The 17,737-nt window shown below is 36.4% G+C and overlaps 1 protein-coding gene across 1 annotated transcript in view; it reads left to right on the forward strand.

Moving 5' to 3' along the window:
- Positions 1 to 17,737, forward strand: part of clcnk (chloride channel K) — a 45,407-nt gene that overhangs the window by 8,268 nt on the left and 19,402 nt on the right. Inside the window, exons 2-14 of the mRNA XM_038298536.1 lie at positions 987 to 1,179; positions 1,654 to 1,785; positions 6,061 to 6,189; positions 6,792 to 6,931; positions 7,038 to 7,115; positions 7,263 to 7,335; positions 8,218 to 8,343; positions 11,833 to 11,917; positions 12,214 to 12,315; positions 12,496 to 12,580; positions 14,868 to 15,017; positions 15,568 to 15,637; positions 16,672 to 16,773. Coding sequence (XP_038154464.1) covers positions 987 to 1,179; positions 1,654 to 1,785; positions 6,061 to 6,189; positions 6,792 to 6,931; positions 7,038 to 7,115; positions 7,263 to 7,335; positions 8,218 to 8,343; positions 11,833 to 11,917; positions 12,214 to 12,315; positions 12,496 to 12,580; positions 14,868 to 15,017; positions 15,568 to 15,637; positions 16,672 to 16,773 — 1,465 coding nt within the window. The remainder of the gene's footprint in view (positions 1 to 986; positions 1,180 to 1,653; positions 1,786 to 6,060; positions 6,190 to 6,791; positions 6,932 to 7,037; positions 7,116 to 7,262; positions 7,336 to 8,217; positions 8,344 to 11,832; positions 11,918 to 12,213; positions 12,316 to 12,495; positions 12,581 to 14,867; positions 15,018 to 15,567; positions 15,638 to 16,671; positions 16,774 to 17,737) is intronic.

Below are 17,737 nucleotides of genomic sequence, written 5' to 3' on the forward strand. Positions count from 1 at the left end.
ATATATATATATATATATATATATATATATATATATATATACTACTGTTCAAAAGTTTGGGGTCACATTGAAATGTCCTTATTTTTGAAGGAAAAGCACTGTACTTATCAATGAAGATAACTTTAAACTAGTCTTAACTTTAAAGAAATACACTCTATACATTGCTAATGTGGTAAATGACTATTGTAGCTGAAAATGTCTGGTTTTTGGTACAATATCTACATAGGTGTATAGAGGCCATTTCCAGCAACTATCACTCCAGTGTTCTAATGGTACAATGTGTTTGCTCATTGGCTCAGAAGGTTAATTGATGAGTAGAAAACCCTTGCAATCATGTTCACACATCTGAAAACAGTTTAGCTTGTTAGAGAAGCTACAAAACTGACCTTCCTTTGAGCAGATTGAGTTTCTGGAGCATCACATTTGTGGGGTCAATTAAATGCTCAAAATGGCCAGAAAAAGAAAACTTTCATCTGAAACTCGACAGTCTATTCTTAGTCTTAGAAATGAAGGCTATTCCATGCGAGAAATTGCTAAGGAATTGAAGATTTTCCTACAACAGTATGTACTACTCCCCCCCTCAGAGGACAGGACAAACAGGCTCTAACCAGAGTAGAAAAAGAAGTGGGAGTGCTTTCCCTTCAAAAATAAGGACATTTCAATGTGACCCCAAATTTATTAATGTAGTCAATAGGAGTTGATGAAAGGTTAAGCAAGTTGACTGTGTTTCTGTGTTTAATATACTTTGCAGACGCTTGAAGGTCACCTTCAAGTGTTCCCTTTAAAGAGTTAATATTAGCTATGCTGTCAGCCGTGACTGCTCCATCACATTTATGCAAATACCTTAAAAGAGGTCAGTTACAACCCAGTATAAACTTATCTACACCAACACAAACTCCTCTTTATAACCTTATAGATGTAACTGAAGACCAGCAAGCAGAAGCTCAGTCTGAATGCTTTTTTTTTTTTATATATATCTAGTTTAGAATATTTCTTGTTTTGATTATTCCAGTTTCTTTCAAGGCCAAATGAGGAGTTTTAATAAATCACCTGGGACAGAAGCCTATGAGGAAGATAACATACAGGAGCGGGAAAATAATTCAGAACCGTCCCATAATGTGACTCCACTTCTGCCGGACTCATGGAAACCATACCGAGGGCTCCGGGCAAATGTCAAAGGTAAGTCATGTGAAAAATGAGCACATGAAATAACATTTTATCTAAGTTATTGACAAGTTAAAGGAAAACTCCATTAATATGGCTCAACATATTTAAGATAATAGATCCTGTCTTCTGATACATCAATCTGTAATTTTTGCAAATAGATTTGGTGTAAATTAGATTTTCTGAATTGCATAATTCTTCTTGTTAACAAGCTGCATTTCTTGCATCAATCTCAAATCCTCTACTTTTGTAAGTACAGTGATAATTTCTTTCACACCTTTTAAATTCTTTCTTTAAGAAGTGGAAAAGTCTTATTAGCAACTGTAGCCTGTTTGTACTTGAGTTGTCCTCTAACAAATGTCTCGCAGCAAAAGCTTTGTAATGCAAATGAAGAAGCAGTGGAATATGTATCTCAATCAAATATTGTGTGGCATGAACATTAAAGGCATATTAGTTTGATGAACCCCACACTATTCTTTATCTTTAAAGAGCTGCTGGTAATGCTGAGCAGAGGCTTGGGAAGCGTCTGTGGCATGCGGTGGTATGGCTTTGCCGCGTTGGGCATGTTGACAGCCATCCTAAGTTTTCTCATGGACCTCAGTGTAGCAAAGCTGCTTCGAGGTAAACACACATAAACATGCATTTTTCCCCTCTATTAGTTATAATCTAGGAAATAAAATAAACCCCTTTCCCAAATTTTCATGTCACAAAAACAAAAATTCAAGATATTCTATTGGAATTTTGGACACCAAACGAAAAAAGTTGTGCTTAATTGTAAGGAACAAATAAGAAGATTTACAGTTTTCAGTATTTATTAGAACTAAAGAAAACAGTTTCAACAACATTTTTCCTAAAGCTGCCCTATCAATAAATTCCTCCGAGGTGTGCATCTCTGTTGCTCTTCCATACTCTAAGCCTCTTTAGCTGCTTCTCTGATTAAATTGACAGCAAAATCAAATGTGTTATATTCCCAGAGTTGGTGTTATATGTTTAAAGTATGATGTAAGTTCACCTGTTTAGTCTAATTCAAAAATTGTGAGAGTTAGTTCCTCCAGGTGGTGTTAATTCATAAATATAAGCAACTCTGTTGATTTAAAAATAAACAATAAGCAAAGTTTCTCCCTGAATACCAACCTATTTGGGAACTCTTATCTAAGATATACGGGGAAAAAATCGATAAAATTTTTCCTTTTGGCGTAGGATCCAGAAATTTAGATTGTCGACGGTTCAAATCCTACCTCAGTTGTCGTGTCTTTTGTAAGACACCTGACTTGCATTGGTGATGTGTTGATGGTGTTCAGATGGTCTGGTAGCTGCCTTGCCTCTGTCAATGTGCCCCAGGCCGGCTTTGGCAGCATTGGATTAATTAATTATTATAATAATTAATTTATTGATACAATCACTTAGTCTTTGGTGCGCAGACCTCAGCAGGAAACATAGCCCTGAATTTTGATAGATATGCAAGAACAGGAGTAAAGAATATGGCTGTTTCCCCCCAGGCCTGAATTTGGTGGTGTAGTCGAGATAGATGAAGTTGGTTAGTCTGTAGACTACTGGTTAGTGAGACGGTCTGCTGAGCTTTATGGGGAGATCCAGTGGACTGTGTGAGCTGATACAAGAGCTTCACTCAGGGACCTGGAAGATGGAAGTCCAGTTTGGATAACACAGGTTGAGAGAACCTGTCCATGATGAGCAAGCATGAAGTGACAGCGGAGAGGAAAATCTCCCCATTGTGAAGAAACCTCTGGCAGAACCAGGCTCAAAATAGCGGTCTTCTGCCGTAGAGGTTGAAATGAGACGCAGAATGCAGTAAGAGTCTGTGAGGAATGAAACTCATAATGAAGTTTTAGCTACGATGTTGGAGGAGGGGCTGCAGGTAGGTTGAAACGGGATCATCTGAATGAAGTCACACAGCGCATCCACCGCCTGAGCACAGGAGCAGACGAGTTGCGGATCGGAGGCCTTTTAAGATAAACTTTGGATGCTGATTGGCTTTCATGGAGGTGTTGTTCAAAGCTGATTGGCTGTGTCGTAGGCGGATGAAGGTGAGTTATCAGTTTATTCCGTTGAACTTACGCCCAGGCTCCATTGGTATTACCACCAGTGTGGTGAATATGTTGAATTTAAACTATTTAGAAAAACACTCTCAGTGTAAACTGTTAAACACTTTCAAAGCGGTTATTTTAACTCGATCGATAGGCACTTTAAAGGTGACACATTTAACTCCCTAGTAATTGAATTAAAATGTTCAAATTTGCTCCCTCTCCTGGCTTTAGTTAAGGTGGAAAGCTATGTCTTTGTAGATTTCTTGTGTACTATTCTTGCAATTATTAGTCTTCAATGAGCATGTTTATATGTGAAGTAGAAATCAGATAACTGGGGACATCTAATTTAAGAAATCCTTGTTTATATGTTGCTAATTTCATTCCCTCAACTTCCATACCAATGTGTTGTTTTTTTTTTTTTTTGCACCATGTTTTTTCTCACACACTGTTTACCTTTGATCACTGCTGCACTTCATGGAATGGAAAAGTTCATTTACTGTCTGAATTAAATGAATTTTCATTTTGTATACACTCTGTCTACATTAAATGCGGTCCAGTTTATTAAACACTGTTGATTAGAATGTTGCCTAAAGTTTTTTTATTAGATGTAGACCGGAGGGACAACTTCAGGATGTCTTCAGGAGTAATTATGAATATTTACCAGCTTTCAAAGAATGTGAATATTCCCAATAAGACAGCAGTTTGTCCTTGTATATGTGGATTTCTGTGAGAGAGAAGGAGGGCCTTTTAACTAAGCCTGGATGGAGGAGGCCCCTTCCAGGAAGAGAGGCATGTGTCACCAATAGGTCACTCTTCCCATCCAAGAGTTAGGAGATGTAACAGATGACAACTGTTGAAAAAGCATCTCTTTATTTAGCCCCTCATATGCCTGCTGTTTGTTTTTCCTTTGGACATGCACCCATGTTAATGAAAGAATTGGAGAACTGTGTTTAAAGGCACAAGCTATGGGCAGTAGAAATGTGATGAGTGATTATTGACACAATCACTTTAAAAAAATCATATAAAAACACAACATTTTTTGTGATGTATGAAGTCTGGGATGTTGTTGTTACATTTTGTTTCTTTTTGTACATTTTTGTACATTTTGGAGAGGACTTAGAGTGACTGGCTGAGGACGGTAAGCTCACAAGAAAGAATGATTAATGAATTTCCAGAGCATTGGCAGAATTATGTAATGTCCAAAAAACAAGGGGCTGCAAACCCCTGGAAGGGCAGATTGAATCACAGACAGTGACAGAGAAAGGGAAGAGTTTGATTAAATTAAGTTACAACTCCTGAGAGATGAATGATACATGCCAACCAGGAAAGTACTACTAACTGTTTTGGTTTTGGTGAAGGAGGGCCTGTGGGCAGAGCACGACTGTAGAAAAAATGTAGATTTAATACATAAAAAAAAAAAAAAATACTATAAAAGTGTCACAGAAGGAACAGGCTAAGAAACAACTGGTAAGATAATCCAGAGCAGAAAACGGAAGAACAAACCAGCAGAGAAAAAAATAGAACCGATGGGCCTAAATACAGAGCAGACACAGAGTGATATCCACCATACCTGAAGAGTTATACAGATAAAATGCAGAGTAAAGGCAGGGTAATTGACGGAGGAGGAAATATTTAATCTGGAAACACAGAAAGAAACCCAGGGAAATATCAAACAAAACCATATAAAGACAAACTTTGACTATTTAATACCAATGCAATGTAACTTTCTTTTTATATACAGCACATTGAATTTATGGAGAAACTAAAGAATCACTGAAAAAGAAAATTTGTTAACTTAAATTTCAAATTTAAATCTTAATCTTTAAAGCATTTCCTAATTACACATTTTAAATTGAATTTTAAATAGAAATTGCAAATTGTATTTATTAATCCATTGTTAAATACTGATACTGATAGATCCTTCATATGCTATTGGAATGAGCTACATAAATAAACTTGCCTTCCTTTTTCTTTGAATATATAAACTAGGAAGCTTAACACGGAAGAATAAACTGATGTGGAAATCGTCTATCAAACAATAATCAGAACAAGAAAGAAAAAGACATGTTGAATGACAAAGTAAACAACAGAATATGGCAAGATCTGGTGGAACTTAAAGAAAATAAAAATATGCACACGAAAAAAAAAAACCCCAAACCCTTCAAGACAGTGAGATTAACAGGAGGTAGTACTGGTGAGTGGTGATCAGCTGAGGAAGGGCCTGAACTGTTAAACAAAACAACTAATTAACATGAATAAATATGAAAAGGAATGTTAAAATAAAAGCTAAGGCATAACACTAGAATGTTAGCAAAACCACAATACATAACACAGAATATAAGTAAAAGGAAGATATTTCCTGAACAAAATTGAGAAAAGAGTAAACCTTGAACAGAACGCTGTAATAGCACCAAAACATCCTAGTTTCCTAGCTACACCTGAATGCAGCATGCACCACTCTTGGGAAACCATGAACAAAATTATCTAACATACAAAAACTGATTTGGCAAAAAAAAGTTATTATGGATTATTTATTATTAATATCGTAAGAAAGCTGTTAGTCATTCATAGATCACTGCATTTATATTTATGTTAAATGATGCTGATGGGCTTTTCAAAGCCAGTCACTTACACCAATGTTGTCCAGGTGCAACAGAGAAAATGGGCTTAAATGCAAATTAATTCATAGTGTCTTAAATGCATCTTCCATATAAAAATTATGCGCTATATTGCTTTTGTCTTTTGTATTAAAACAAAATAAAACTCAGATATATAAAATTATTCAGCCGCTATGGAGACCTTTGGAGACCAGTTTAGAGAATAATAAAATTCTCTTTCATTGCATCTGCAGCTCATCAGTGGCTTTATATGAGACTGGAAGGCCACATTCTGCTGCAGTTTTTCTGCTGGACGCTGTACCCAGCATGCCTCTGTGCTTTTGCATCTTCCTTCTCCCATAACATCAGTCCCTTCTCCACAGGTTTGTAAAGATGTAACTATAGTAGGCTGGTCATGAACAATAATCTGCTCATATTTATTATGAATTCCCTTTAAGTGTTTTTATCCCATATAAACTACCACTAATAAATACTTGACTTGAGTATAATTTTGCTTCACTCTCTAGTAAAAATCTGAAATAAATGTCAGAGGAAAAAGTCCAGATGATATCAGGAAGGAGTGAAAGGAAATGCACCATGATTTTATCACCTTTTTTCAAAGCTTCAAGTGACCCCAGTAACGATGGCTTTAATGCTGAAATGTCAGTGTTATGTTCTTACTGCTTGGCAGGATGGAGGACAGTTTCTTTTTTATTATCGTTGCACAAATCTGAAAGAAAAACATACTATGTACCTCTTCTCTCCTAGGAAAAGACAACAAAATTAACAATAGAGACTTGCATTTTATATCACAGCATTTGCAAGCAACAAATTATTTTTCTGCCACTCAGATTGTCCTTTATATCTCACATAGATTTTCTCAGAATCCCTGTTTAATTATTCCAGGATTTCCATTTACTTAGTAGAGCTTTTCTGTTTATTTTACCCTCTGGGTCATGAGCTATTATTTCATTGTTTTGCTCAGGTTCTGGGATACCAGAGGTCAGAGCTATGCTGGCTGGCATGGAAATGCCTCATTACCTTTCTCTGACTAATATGTTCGCTAAGTTTCTGGGTCTTATCTGCACTCTGGCTGCCGGAAGCACAGTTTTCCTCGGCAAAGTTGTAAGTAATCACTTTGTACAACTGTTTTCCGTATAGATGAATTTATGCAACCAATAAATAATTTTTGTTTTGTTTCTGATTTTACATTTTTGTCTTCTAAATCCAGGGGCCATTTGTGCATCTTTCCACCATGATAGGGGCCTATTTGGACAAGCTTTGCTGTCTAATACAGGGCAATCAGAAGGTAAAACAAATTAGATTTATATCATTTTAATTCATATTGTTTACCTCTAATACGCAGTCTGATATACTACAAATCAGCTACAGTTATTTTTGGTGAATATAAAGGTAAGAAATGTTCTCCACAACTAATGCTTTATATTCTTAGGAGGAGGCAGGGACAGAAATGTTGGTGGTTGCTGCTGCGGTTGGAGTAGCAAGCTGCTTCGGAGCTCCAGTCAGTGGTGAGACATTAGGGAAAGAAAATATATGACTTGCATTACATTTCTATTTTTTGTTTGCTTCTTTTGACTTAAATGCATTCATTATGAAATTTTTACATTTGATTTTTCTCCTTTAGTATAACCATGATAAAGGTTTTAACAAGATATGGTTGTTGTTTTTTTTATTAGGAGGATAAAAGTCTATTTTTTTTCTGTCAAACTTAATCTTTGGAAATTACATTTAATCTCTTTTATTCACCCTCAAACAAAATTTAGCTGATTTCTCTTACTGCACATGCACCATAACAGCAAAGGGGTGTTTAATCACAGTTGAGACATAAAAGTAGACAATAAAAAACATCTTTATTTATGGGTTTGTTTTTTCGTATCACACCCATATTGACTTCTTGCACATTCCAATGGCACAACAATGGATAAACACTGGACTGACAAAGAAAGCAGAAAAGAAAACAAAGAAAAAAAACATAGCATAAAGACCAGTACACATTTTAATTGAATATTGATTACAGCTTTTTTTTACACAATAAGAAAACCTGGCTTTTGGTACACAATTATTTTAATGGGTGAGAGAAAATACATTAGGTTTTTATAATATTTTTCAAGTTTAAAGAATTTTTTTTTTCTCAAGCTGCTTTTTCAGCTTTTACCCCCTTATTTGTCATTTCGTTTTACCATTGTGTACTGCAGACCCATTGAATTTTTAAATTCAGAGGGTGAGACCAACCCTGAAATGTCACAATTAACATATTGAAAAAGATTGTCTATTAATACCTGACACACAGCAAGCCATTATTCCTAACTCTGGAAATAGCTTCCATCAACAATCAGAAGGCACTAGAAGCTCACTCGTTGTTATTTTTGCTTCTTACTTTTGTGGTGTAGGTGTGTTGTTCAGCGTAGAGGTGATGAGCTCTCACTTCGCCCTGAGGCATTACTTCCCATGTTTCTTCTCTGCTGCCTGTGGGGCTCTGACTTTCCATTTGTTCTTTGTGTGGAGCGGAGATGGAGGTAAAGGGGAATCATTCAAACTCTGTCGATCCAATTATTGGTTAGAATGTTTAGCATCTTGGCCAAGTTTTTACAATATTTTTCCCTTTTCCTAGCAGTATTGAGCAGCCCATGAATTAAAATTAAACCTGACTCTAGCACTAGCTTAAAGGGAAAGTCCTGAATATTTGTGTAAAGGTTCCATTACTTAATAATTGACCTATAGTAAATGGGTGTATGCGTTTCTGTTTTAAAAAAATCCTATTTAATGTTTTCTTTCAATGGAAACTGAAGGTAATAGCGAATCCATGGCGGCTAAGCCCAAAGTGAATCCTACTGTCATAAAAACATAACCCTCACTTTGTTTTGTTGTTGAGTTGTTACGTTATTAGTGGCTTGTTTTTACAACAGTAGGCTGACAGGACAGGGGGAATGAGGGTGGGGTACCGACGTGCAGCAAAGGACCACAGGTAGGATTCTAACCCGGGTCAGCCGCGCCGAGGACTAAGCCTCCACACATGGGTTTTGTACGCCAACCACTGCACCACCTGTACGCCCCCAATAACCCTCACTTAGAAAATCATCACAGCACCTTATATACATTTTTTATTTTACCTTTAAATGTACTTACAGAAACTTTTCCACGATTTTTTATGTGCATATGAAGTATAGGTTAAGAAGAGCTTGATGGACAATAATTTAAATCATACTCGTACTCCTACTCGCTGTCTTCATTTGGAGGAGTCAGCCCGGAACCTCTAAGAGAGTGCCCAGAGAGCTCATTTCAGCCACTTGTTTCCGGGATATAACACTTTAGTCATCGTACAGATTTTACGACTAATTCACCAATACACTCACTGAATGTGGCGAGCTACATTGTAGCCACAGCTTCCCTGAGGCTCCCTGACACAAGCGAGGCTGTTGTAACCAGGCGCCACTGGGCGAACAGAGACCCGTACTGCAAGAAAAGGATGGATGGTTGATGTCAGGTTAGGTTAGTATATTTTTTTCATTTTTGCTAACTTGTATACATCTTGCAAGAAATTTTAATCAATTTTAGCGTGAGGGATGACTGGATGGTTTCATATAGCTTTCACTCCAATCACACTTCACATCTCATAATGCTTTGCAAGGCAAGGCAAGGCAAGGCAAATTTATTTGTGTAGCATAATTCAGTACAAAGACAATGCAAAGTGCTTTACATGATTAAAATATAGGAAAATAAAACAAAATCAGAGCAAGTAGAAGAAAAAATAAATAAAATAAATAATAATAAAAAATGCAGAAACAAGAAAGAACATTAAAAGCAGTTGAACTTTTTAACTAGAACAGTGGAAGGCAATCCTAAACAAATGTGTTTTTAGTCTTGATTTAAAGGAACTCCGGCTTTCCGCACTTTTAACGTTTTTTTACAGCAACTAACCTCACCTATTACACAGTCAGGTACAGCAAACCTATTCAACACTTTTCTTCTTGCCTTTAAATGGAGAAATCAACTCATCCCTACTGTGTTACCAAGTACATAAATAGAGAACTAAGAGTTTATCAATGAGTTTACATTGTTCTGCTACTGAAACACAAAAATATAACCTGCATTTTATGGCAAAGTCATCCTATAATCTTTTGAACTGATGGTAGGCATGACATATACGGTAGAAAAGGTGAAAATTAAATATCTCTGCTGAAATTTTGCAATTGTTGTCTTTCTGCATTTTCTCTGTTCTAACAATACTGTAACATGCTTATCAGGTTTTATACTTCCTACATATATTTTTGTAGAAGTTCCACACATAAACATCAGGTTGACGTATTGGTAATTGGTAATGCAAAAATCTGCCACACCCTGGATGGTTCAGTATGCAAAAGTAATGAACAAAAAACTCATCCAGAACAATCATATGCAGATTTAAGTTCAGTTTTCTGTAGCACAACTAGCCTAAACATAGCAGCCTTAGTTATCACTGAACTCTACTTGGTAACATTCAGGCTAATACTATAGGGCATGTAGTTCACTCTGCACTCAACATTATTGACACATCAGAACTTTCAAATGAAGATTAACATAACTATATTGGTACGTAGCATTCAGGTTGGTAGCTGAAAAATATACAGCATAGAACCTGAATCACATGAGCTGATGCAAATCCTAAAGTCGGAGAAATCTCCTTTAATAAAAGATTTCCCAAGGGTGGTGTATGCTGCATTCAGGTACAACTAGAATGTTAATACATCAAAACAATTCCAAAGGGATCCATCCATCCATCTACGCTTAATCCCAAACGGCGTTGAGAGGGGTGCTGGTGCCTACGTATCTCCAGTTGTACACCCTGGACAAGTCACAACTCCATCACAGGGCAACATAGAGACAAACAGGACAAACAACCATTCACGCACACACAAGGAGAATCTAGAGAAGCTAATTAACCTAACAGTCATGATTTTGGATTGTGGGAGGAAGCCAGAGTACCCGGAGAGAACCCACGCATGCTCAGGGAGAACATGCAAACTCCATGCAGAAAGGTAATCAAACCCAGAACCTTCTTGCTGCAAGGCAGCAGTGCTATGCACTGTGCCACTGAGCAGCCCTCCAAAGGGATTTATAATTGTTTTAGTCTTAATATGCAGAGTGATTATATAGGGTATCTATTAAGGTAATAGTTATGCCTGGTTATTCTCACATGTACCCTTTAAAATAAATCTCATGTCAGTTTTCTCTTTTTGACATATTAGAACAAAGTAAAATCAAAATTAATTCTGAAATTGGCCCAGAAATTGTCTTTGTCTTCGTCACCTACTGCAGTGGTTCTGTGTTTGTTACCCCTGAATGATTACATTTGAATGAATGAATTAAATTTTCCTGTGATGGACTGGCGACCTGTTTAGGGCGTACCCCGCCTCTCGCCCATCGACAGCTGGAGATAGGCACCAGCACCCCTCACGACCCCACTTGGGATAAGCGTTAAGGAAAATGGATTGATGGATGGATGAATTTTATTTTCTTCACACTTAGATATATAAAACTGAGGCTGAGTACTTTCAAATAAGATGAAGATTAGAAACTGATACAAACCTGGTTTCCAGGTCATCATTTATCTAAAGCACAGATTGCATCCCAATTTGCAGTCAGTTCTTTTAGTGTTTGTATATTAATGTTTATTCTCACATTGCCTGTCTGTTTATAATTACCTGCAGTTGTATCATCCATTATATCACCTGCTTATGACCGTTCAACAGAATGTCACTTCAGAAATCCCTAATCATTTCTTTAAAGGAGCTCAGAGACATCTTCTATTTCAGAGAACAAGGGCTAATTATTGTTAAATCTAATGATTTAACGTGTGAAGTTATTGGTGTTAAAAGTAAATGAATCATCTGCAGTACCATTGATTTGGGAAGATGCCTTGGGAAACGTTAGATTTCATTAAAGTATTATCCCAATAATCAGAGTGAATATTAGACGCTTTACTCGCTGTTGGAAACAGATGATTCCAGTTTGCTTTGTCTCCGCAGAGACTCTTCAGGCGCTGTTTAAAACCAATTTCCCCACCTCTTTACCTTTCTTCCCGCTGGAGATCCTCCTGTTTGCTCTGCTGGGGTTAGTTTACTTTTACAGCTTCTGCTCAGTTAAACAGGTCCTCTATTTGTCTTTGGCTACTTAATAAAAACTGACATTTGGTTCTCTATATTCATAAAAGTCACACTAAGATAAGGCCTTCTGTTTTCCTTCTGTTCTAATTAGTCATCCTCTTTTTTTATTTCTCCCATCATATAATTTCCTGGACTCCTCCCCATCCATTCCCCAAGTCTAATGCCTTCCGATCGTTTGTTGCTGCCTGAGTGAAAATAAGTCCCTGGTTTCTCATCCTGGATTGTGTCACTGTCTGAAAACAGGCTGCTGTGTGGAGCTCTGAGCTGCTGCTACCTCATTAGCCACAGGTGGATCCTTAAGTTCACCAAAACCAACCGGTTCTTCTGTCAGATGCTGACAACAGAGTGAGACTTCTTTACGTTCTGACAGGCAGACGGTGGGGCCTTCGGTTCCATTATGCTACAGATCAATTTTTTTATTTACTCAGTTTTTTTCTGGAACACACAAAGCAAAACTATTGATTCATATTTGCTGTTTTTAAAGAAGAACTGAAATGCTTGTGTTGTGTAAAAATCTCTCTGCAGGAAGGGTCTGTACTCAGGTCTTATTGTTTTCTTTCTGGCATCGCTGACGTTTCCTCTGTCGGCCGGTCAATACATGGCTTCTAAGGTGGGATTTAAAGCGTTTAAAAGCTACGCAATCAATAACCCTAATCCATTGTTTACTATGTTATTCCTTGTTATCAAAACCTAATTCACTTTTAGTTGATTTGGTTTCTGATTTTGGTTCTTATTTTTATTGGGAAAAAAAGCTAAAGTCTTATCAAGTAAATGAGATGGGTGCTCTTCATTCAAGCGATGTTTGTTAATCCTTGAGAACATAAAGTCTTTCCATTTTTTCTGCCTCTTCTGGTCACAGAGGATTTCACTAACTACTTTAGAAGCACAGGATGGATTCAACCAGACTAAGTAGACAGTTTTTTTTTTTCCAAACAGGATAATTTTTTAAATAATATTGAGTCTAAAGGGGTCCGGCCTTTTACAAAACAAAAAAAACAGCTTTTGAGGCGTGGAAGATAAAACTCTAGCAGGCATTTTGCTGAGCATAAATAAGAGTGTTAAAATAAATTTTCCCATTACAATATCAAGTGATAGAACCTGTTAAAGATGGGACGTTCTTTTATTATACTATATTTAAAGAAGAATACATTCTTTAAAAATTTCTTTCAAAGCAAACAAATTATAAAAATAAGGAGTATATATTTATTCAGCTCCCTAAAACAGTATTTTATTAACCCACCATTTATTCCTGTTAAATTCTTTTGGGGTATTTTCTTACCAACTTTTTTCTCCAAGAGACAGATTTTTTAAAACCATAGACTTCCATGAGCAATGATCTTCAAATCTTCTTCTCAATGGCTGTCCCAACATCCGCCCTAACCATTAACCCTTTAGTCACTAGAGCCCTTTAACTCTGTTAACTGACAGTTCGAACAGATGATCACTACTTATTATTTTCACATGATTCCGGCTCCCTGCACATCGCCTGCTCTCTGTTCTCTCTTACTCCTAAAACAAATCCCATGATGCTTTGCGAGGATAGCTCTTGCAAAGCATTCTGGTATATATCTGCTCATGTACTGACCAATGCTTGCACACTACTTCTCAAGGTGTATCGTGGGAAATCTTGAGTTGCTGACTTTTTCATGCACTAGAAATTCAGACACTCATATAAAATGACTAGTATATAGGGGGGAGAGCGGACGTTCAGACATAGCTAATGAATTTATTAGAAATGAATATGCTTTAACCAAACTCCTTCATCAGCTGGTCATCCATGAAATAAAGGCTCCATCGAATCTTCCTCCATTGTGGCCTACTTTCAACTCCTTTTATTTCCCGATCAACTCTAACCAGCTGCTTTAAACACATTCTTCTTCATCCACAACAGGATGCCTTGATGTTTTGCTACTGCTCTTCTGTTAGGCCATAATTATGGATGTCCATTTAATATTTGTCAAGTCAGCAGATTCTCTAAACTGTGTGCATGTCTGCAGCACCCCGGGATTCATTGTTCCTCCTGTCACTTTAAGGACACACCTGTATCTGAGCACAGCTGCAATATTATTTCATAACTTAACCCTGCTTCAAACCTCTGCTCAACTTTCTCCCTGACCTCTCTGCTCTGTTATTTGATCTTCATGATGTTGTTCGGCTGGATTTACCCAGAGGTTAAAATGCAGACACACAGACCCTATTTACCAAATAGGTAAATTCTGATGATAATTCTGTGATTTTATGTAGGGGTATCAGAGTAAAGGTTGCATGCCACATTTCTCAATTTCTCATTTGTAAAACATTTGAAAACTGCACCCTGAAAACTGATTGGTCAATACAGCCAAATAATTGGTTGAATTTCACCAATCTGATTGGTAGACATGTGTCCAACTAATCTTTTGGATAAAACAACAAATCATCAATGGTAAAATGGAAAACCTATACAAATTGGTCACTTTACCAAAATATTGCTTATTTTGTGTAATGACAATGAAAGCCGTTTCCGACGCCACTGTCGCCACTACATCCATAAATATTCCATGCTACATTTGACTACAGCCAAACAGTCAGAGCAGCAAACCATCAGTTACTATTTTTATTGGCTGTTTGGTTAATCCATTAAATTGGTTGATCCACAACTAAAGGCTTGGTGAGGTTCTGACCAATATATTGGTATTCTAATAAAAATTGTTTTAACCAATTTGATTAGTTGTTTTTCCAAACAATTCATTCTTACAGGGCATGTTTCAGTTATAAATAGATATTTTATGTATCAATGTGTGAATTATTTGAGATGTGGTAACTCAGGGTAGTTAAGGTACCATCTTAAGTGTTTTTGTTTCACAGCAGTCTTCCTTGTGACCAAACAGTAACATAAATGTCACATATCTGTGTATTAGTATACCACAAAGCAGCTCCTTACTTCCCTTCTGGAAAGCAGACAATGGAGCTCTCAGTCCCATAATGCATCTGTGCTGCTGGCGTCGCTGGAGTGGAGCTCATCAGGCACCCCCATTTTCCTGTCTTTGGCTTTCTTTCTGCTCATGAAGGTACACATAATCTAAAGGTCATTTACTGAATCTGTTCTGTCAGCTTTCTAACTTCTCAAAGGTTTAAAAGCATTAACATTTTCACAATGAGAGCAGTGAACAAAAGCCAGTTTAACCTTTCAGACTGAAATGTTTTGTGACACATAATGTTAAAACAGAGTCTTTCGATGTAAGGGATAATTTTATTGAATCTTTTGATGTTGAAATTTTAGCGCTTTGCAAGCTGATGGCATAACAACCCAGTTCAAAGAGGTAAATCACATGGGGAAAAAAAGTTTTGAATGTAGATTTGATTTTTATTCATTTTAAACAGGCTGGTGGTCATCATGGATTCAGCACATACTTGAGTGCAATTTGTTCAGGAATGGTTTACTCTAGTTTTCTTTTTAACTCTGTTTCCAAATGCAAAATGGAAATAGTATTGATTCAGTATTTATGAGTGTAAAACTGAGTGGTGCAAGCACACAAGCTGGTAGTGACTCATGGTCGGTGCAGGTGTCAGCAGAGCTGGGAGGATTTAACCGTCTGTTCCTCTGTTGTTGATTCTGAGATGTGGATGTTGGTCCTGGCCTGCACGCTGCCTCTGCCAGCCGGATACTTCATGCCTGTGTTTGTCATCGGTGAGTAACGAGACATAACTTAAACAAGAGAAAGAGACAGGATTATGGAGAGATATTTGTTCCAACATTATTAAAAGCAAATTACGTGGTTCAAAAAAGGAAATTGAAAGAAAATGCATTTTAAAAAAGGAACTTTAAAAAATTCTAAATCAAAAAGTCCAGCCAACATTTTTAGTTTGCTGTTTATTCAGATTTTTTTAATAATTTTTTTCAAATAATACGTCGGTTTTTTTTTTTTTTTTTTTTTTACTTTTTTGAGATTTTACCCTGAATGAAAGAGCAGATCAGACTTATTTTTCTCCAAAAATATGGAAAAATTTATTCTGAAAGAAGTTATAAAATATAGTGTGGTAAAATAAAATGTAAATGAATATTCAAAGAACAAAAAAAAAAATGGAAAAAATACAATCCAAAAGAAATTGCAAACTATACAAATATTGGTTGAACCTTTGCATATGCACTGAAAATTAATCTTAAATCATTTTATTTAATTGAAGAAGCATTTTCTTCCATTTTCCTTTTTTCACACCTGTTTTTTGCTTTTAATAATAGGGAATATCTTGTTCTCCATACAGGATCCTCATGAATATTTAAAAATGTTTGGCGCACTGCCATCACTTTGAGCCCATTTTGAGATTTTCTCAGATGAAATATAATTTTACTAGTATCTTTACATTTACATAAAATATATGATTTTGACATGTAAAATAAGTTTAAACTGCTGATTATGATTTATCTGCTTATTGCCCAAAATAATTAAGCATATTTCTCTGTTTTTGGAACCAGAAATATTTCCACACAGCTAAAACTGTTTTTGTTCTACATGAGGATAAGTATGGGCTTATTCCGCAACTTCTAGAAGGCATAAAAAAACAATGTAAATATAGTTAGTTTTAAAACTTATTGTAGTGTTTGTTTCAGAGTTCCTTTGAAATATGCTTTTGAAATCCTTGGCATATTTGAAAACCAATACCCTTTGAATGCTATATTTAAATCCAATGTAAAAATTCATAGAGCATTCTGTACTTCCACAGGGGCAGCCGTTGGCCGTTTGCTTGGTGAAGGAGTTGCCTACATGTCCTCTGGTGGGGAGACTCTGTGGATATCAGTGAATCCTGGAGGTTATGCTCTAGCAGGTAGAACAATACAAACTATCTATTTGATCCAAATGATCATATGAATGTATGAATATGAAAATATATATATTATACATAAAACTGTTGCTAACAAGAACAGCTGGGTTACAATTTTGCACAAAGCTTAAGGATTTAGCTTTTTTTACGAAGTGAGATCATAATTCTTCCCCCTGTGGAAGAAAGATGTCATTTCACCACAATCTTATTGCAAAGTTCTTATAATGAGCCTTAAGCTGAAGATGGTCAGGCTATTTTTTTTTCTTCCAAGAATTGTGGCACTTTAGTGGAAAGAAGGGGAATCCATGCAGCTCAGATCTCTGGGTTGTAATTAAAGCCAGGGATGGTTTCATTGAGGTCTCAGGCCTCCACACATCGGATGTTCACTATATGCCTGCATCACCACCTCACCCCCGGTCAGGATATCATTATGTATGGAAATGAACTCTTTCCAGATGAAGATAAAAACTCTGAAGCCTCATACCTTTGATTCCAGTTCCAGCTGCCTTGCATTTTTTCCTTTACTCCCTCAGTATTTAAGCAGTTGCTTTTTCATCTATTTTCAAAGGAAATGTTTGTTTGCTTTCTGTCTTCATGCTTGGTATTCATCATAATCACGTTCTTTCTATCTTTGTTATGAATAACTTAACAAAAACCAAACAGACAAAAAATACTTTCTGGGTTATTTTACTTCATTGTCCTTTTTACTAAAACAAAAATAAAATTAGGTATCACTGCTATTACTCGAGTCACATTTCTAGCTACCTGTTGTAACTTCCTCCAGGGAAAAACAAGCACAGAGACACACACAGTTTATGTTTAAGTGAGGCCTATTTTTTGTGCTCAAGCTTCAATTCAGAAATTCTTTATTGATCCAAAGATAAATTAAATTTCCAATCCACTGATTCTGAAAATAAAGCAAACTGTTTATTGTTACTGCATAATAATTTATACAGTATTCATAAAA

The sequence above is a fragment of the Cyprinodon tularosa genome, unplaced genomic scaffold (genome assembly GCF_016077235.1).
Source record: "Cyprinodon tularosa strain WSP-4 unplaced genomic scaffold, ASM1607723v1 ctg409, whole genome shotgun sequence".
NCBI classification, from domain to species: domain Eukaryota; kingdom Metazoa; phylum Chordata; class Actinopteri; order Cyprinodontiformes; family Cyprinodontidae; genus Cyprinodon; species Cyprinodon tularosa.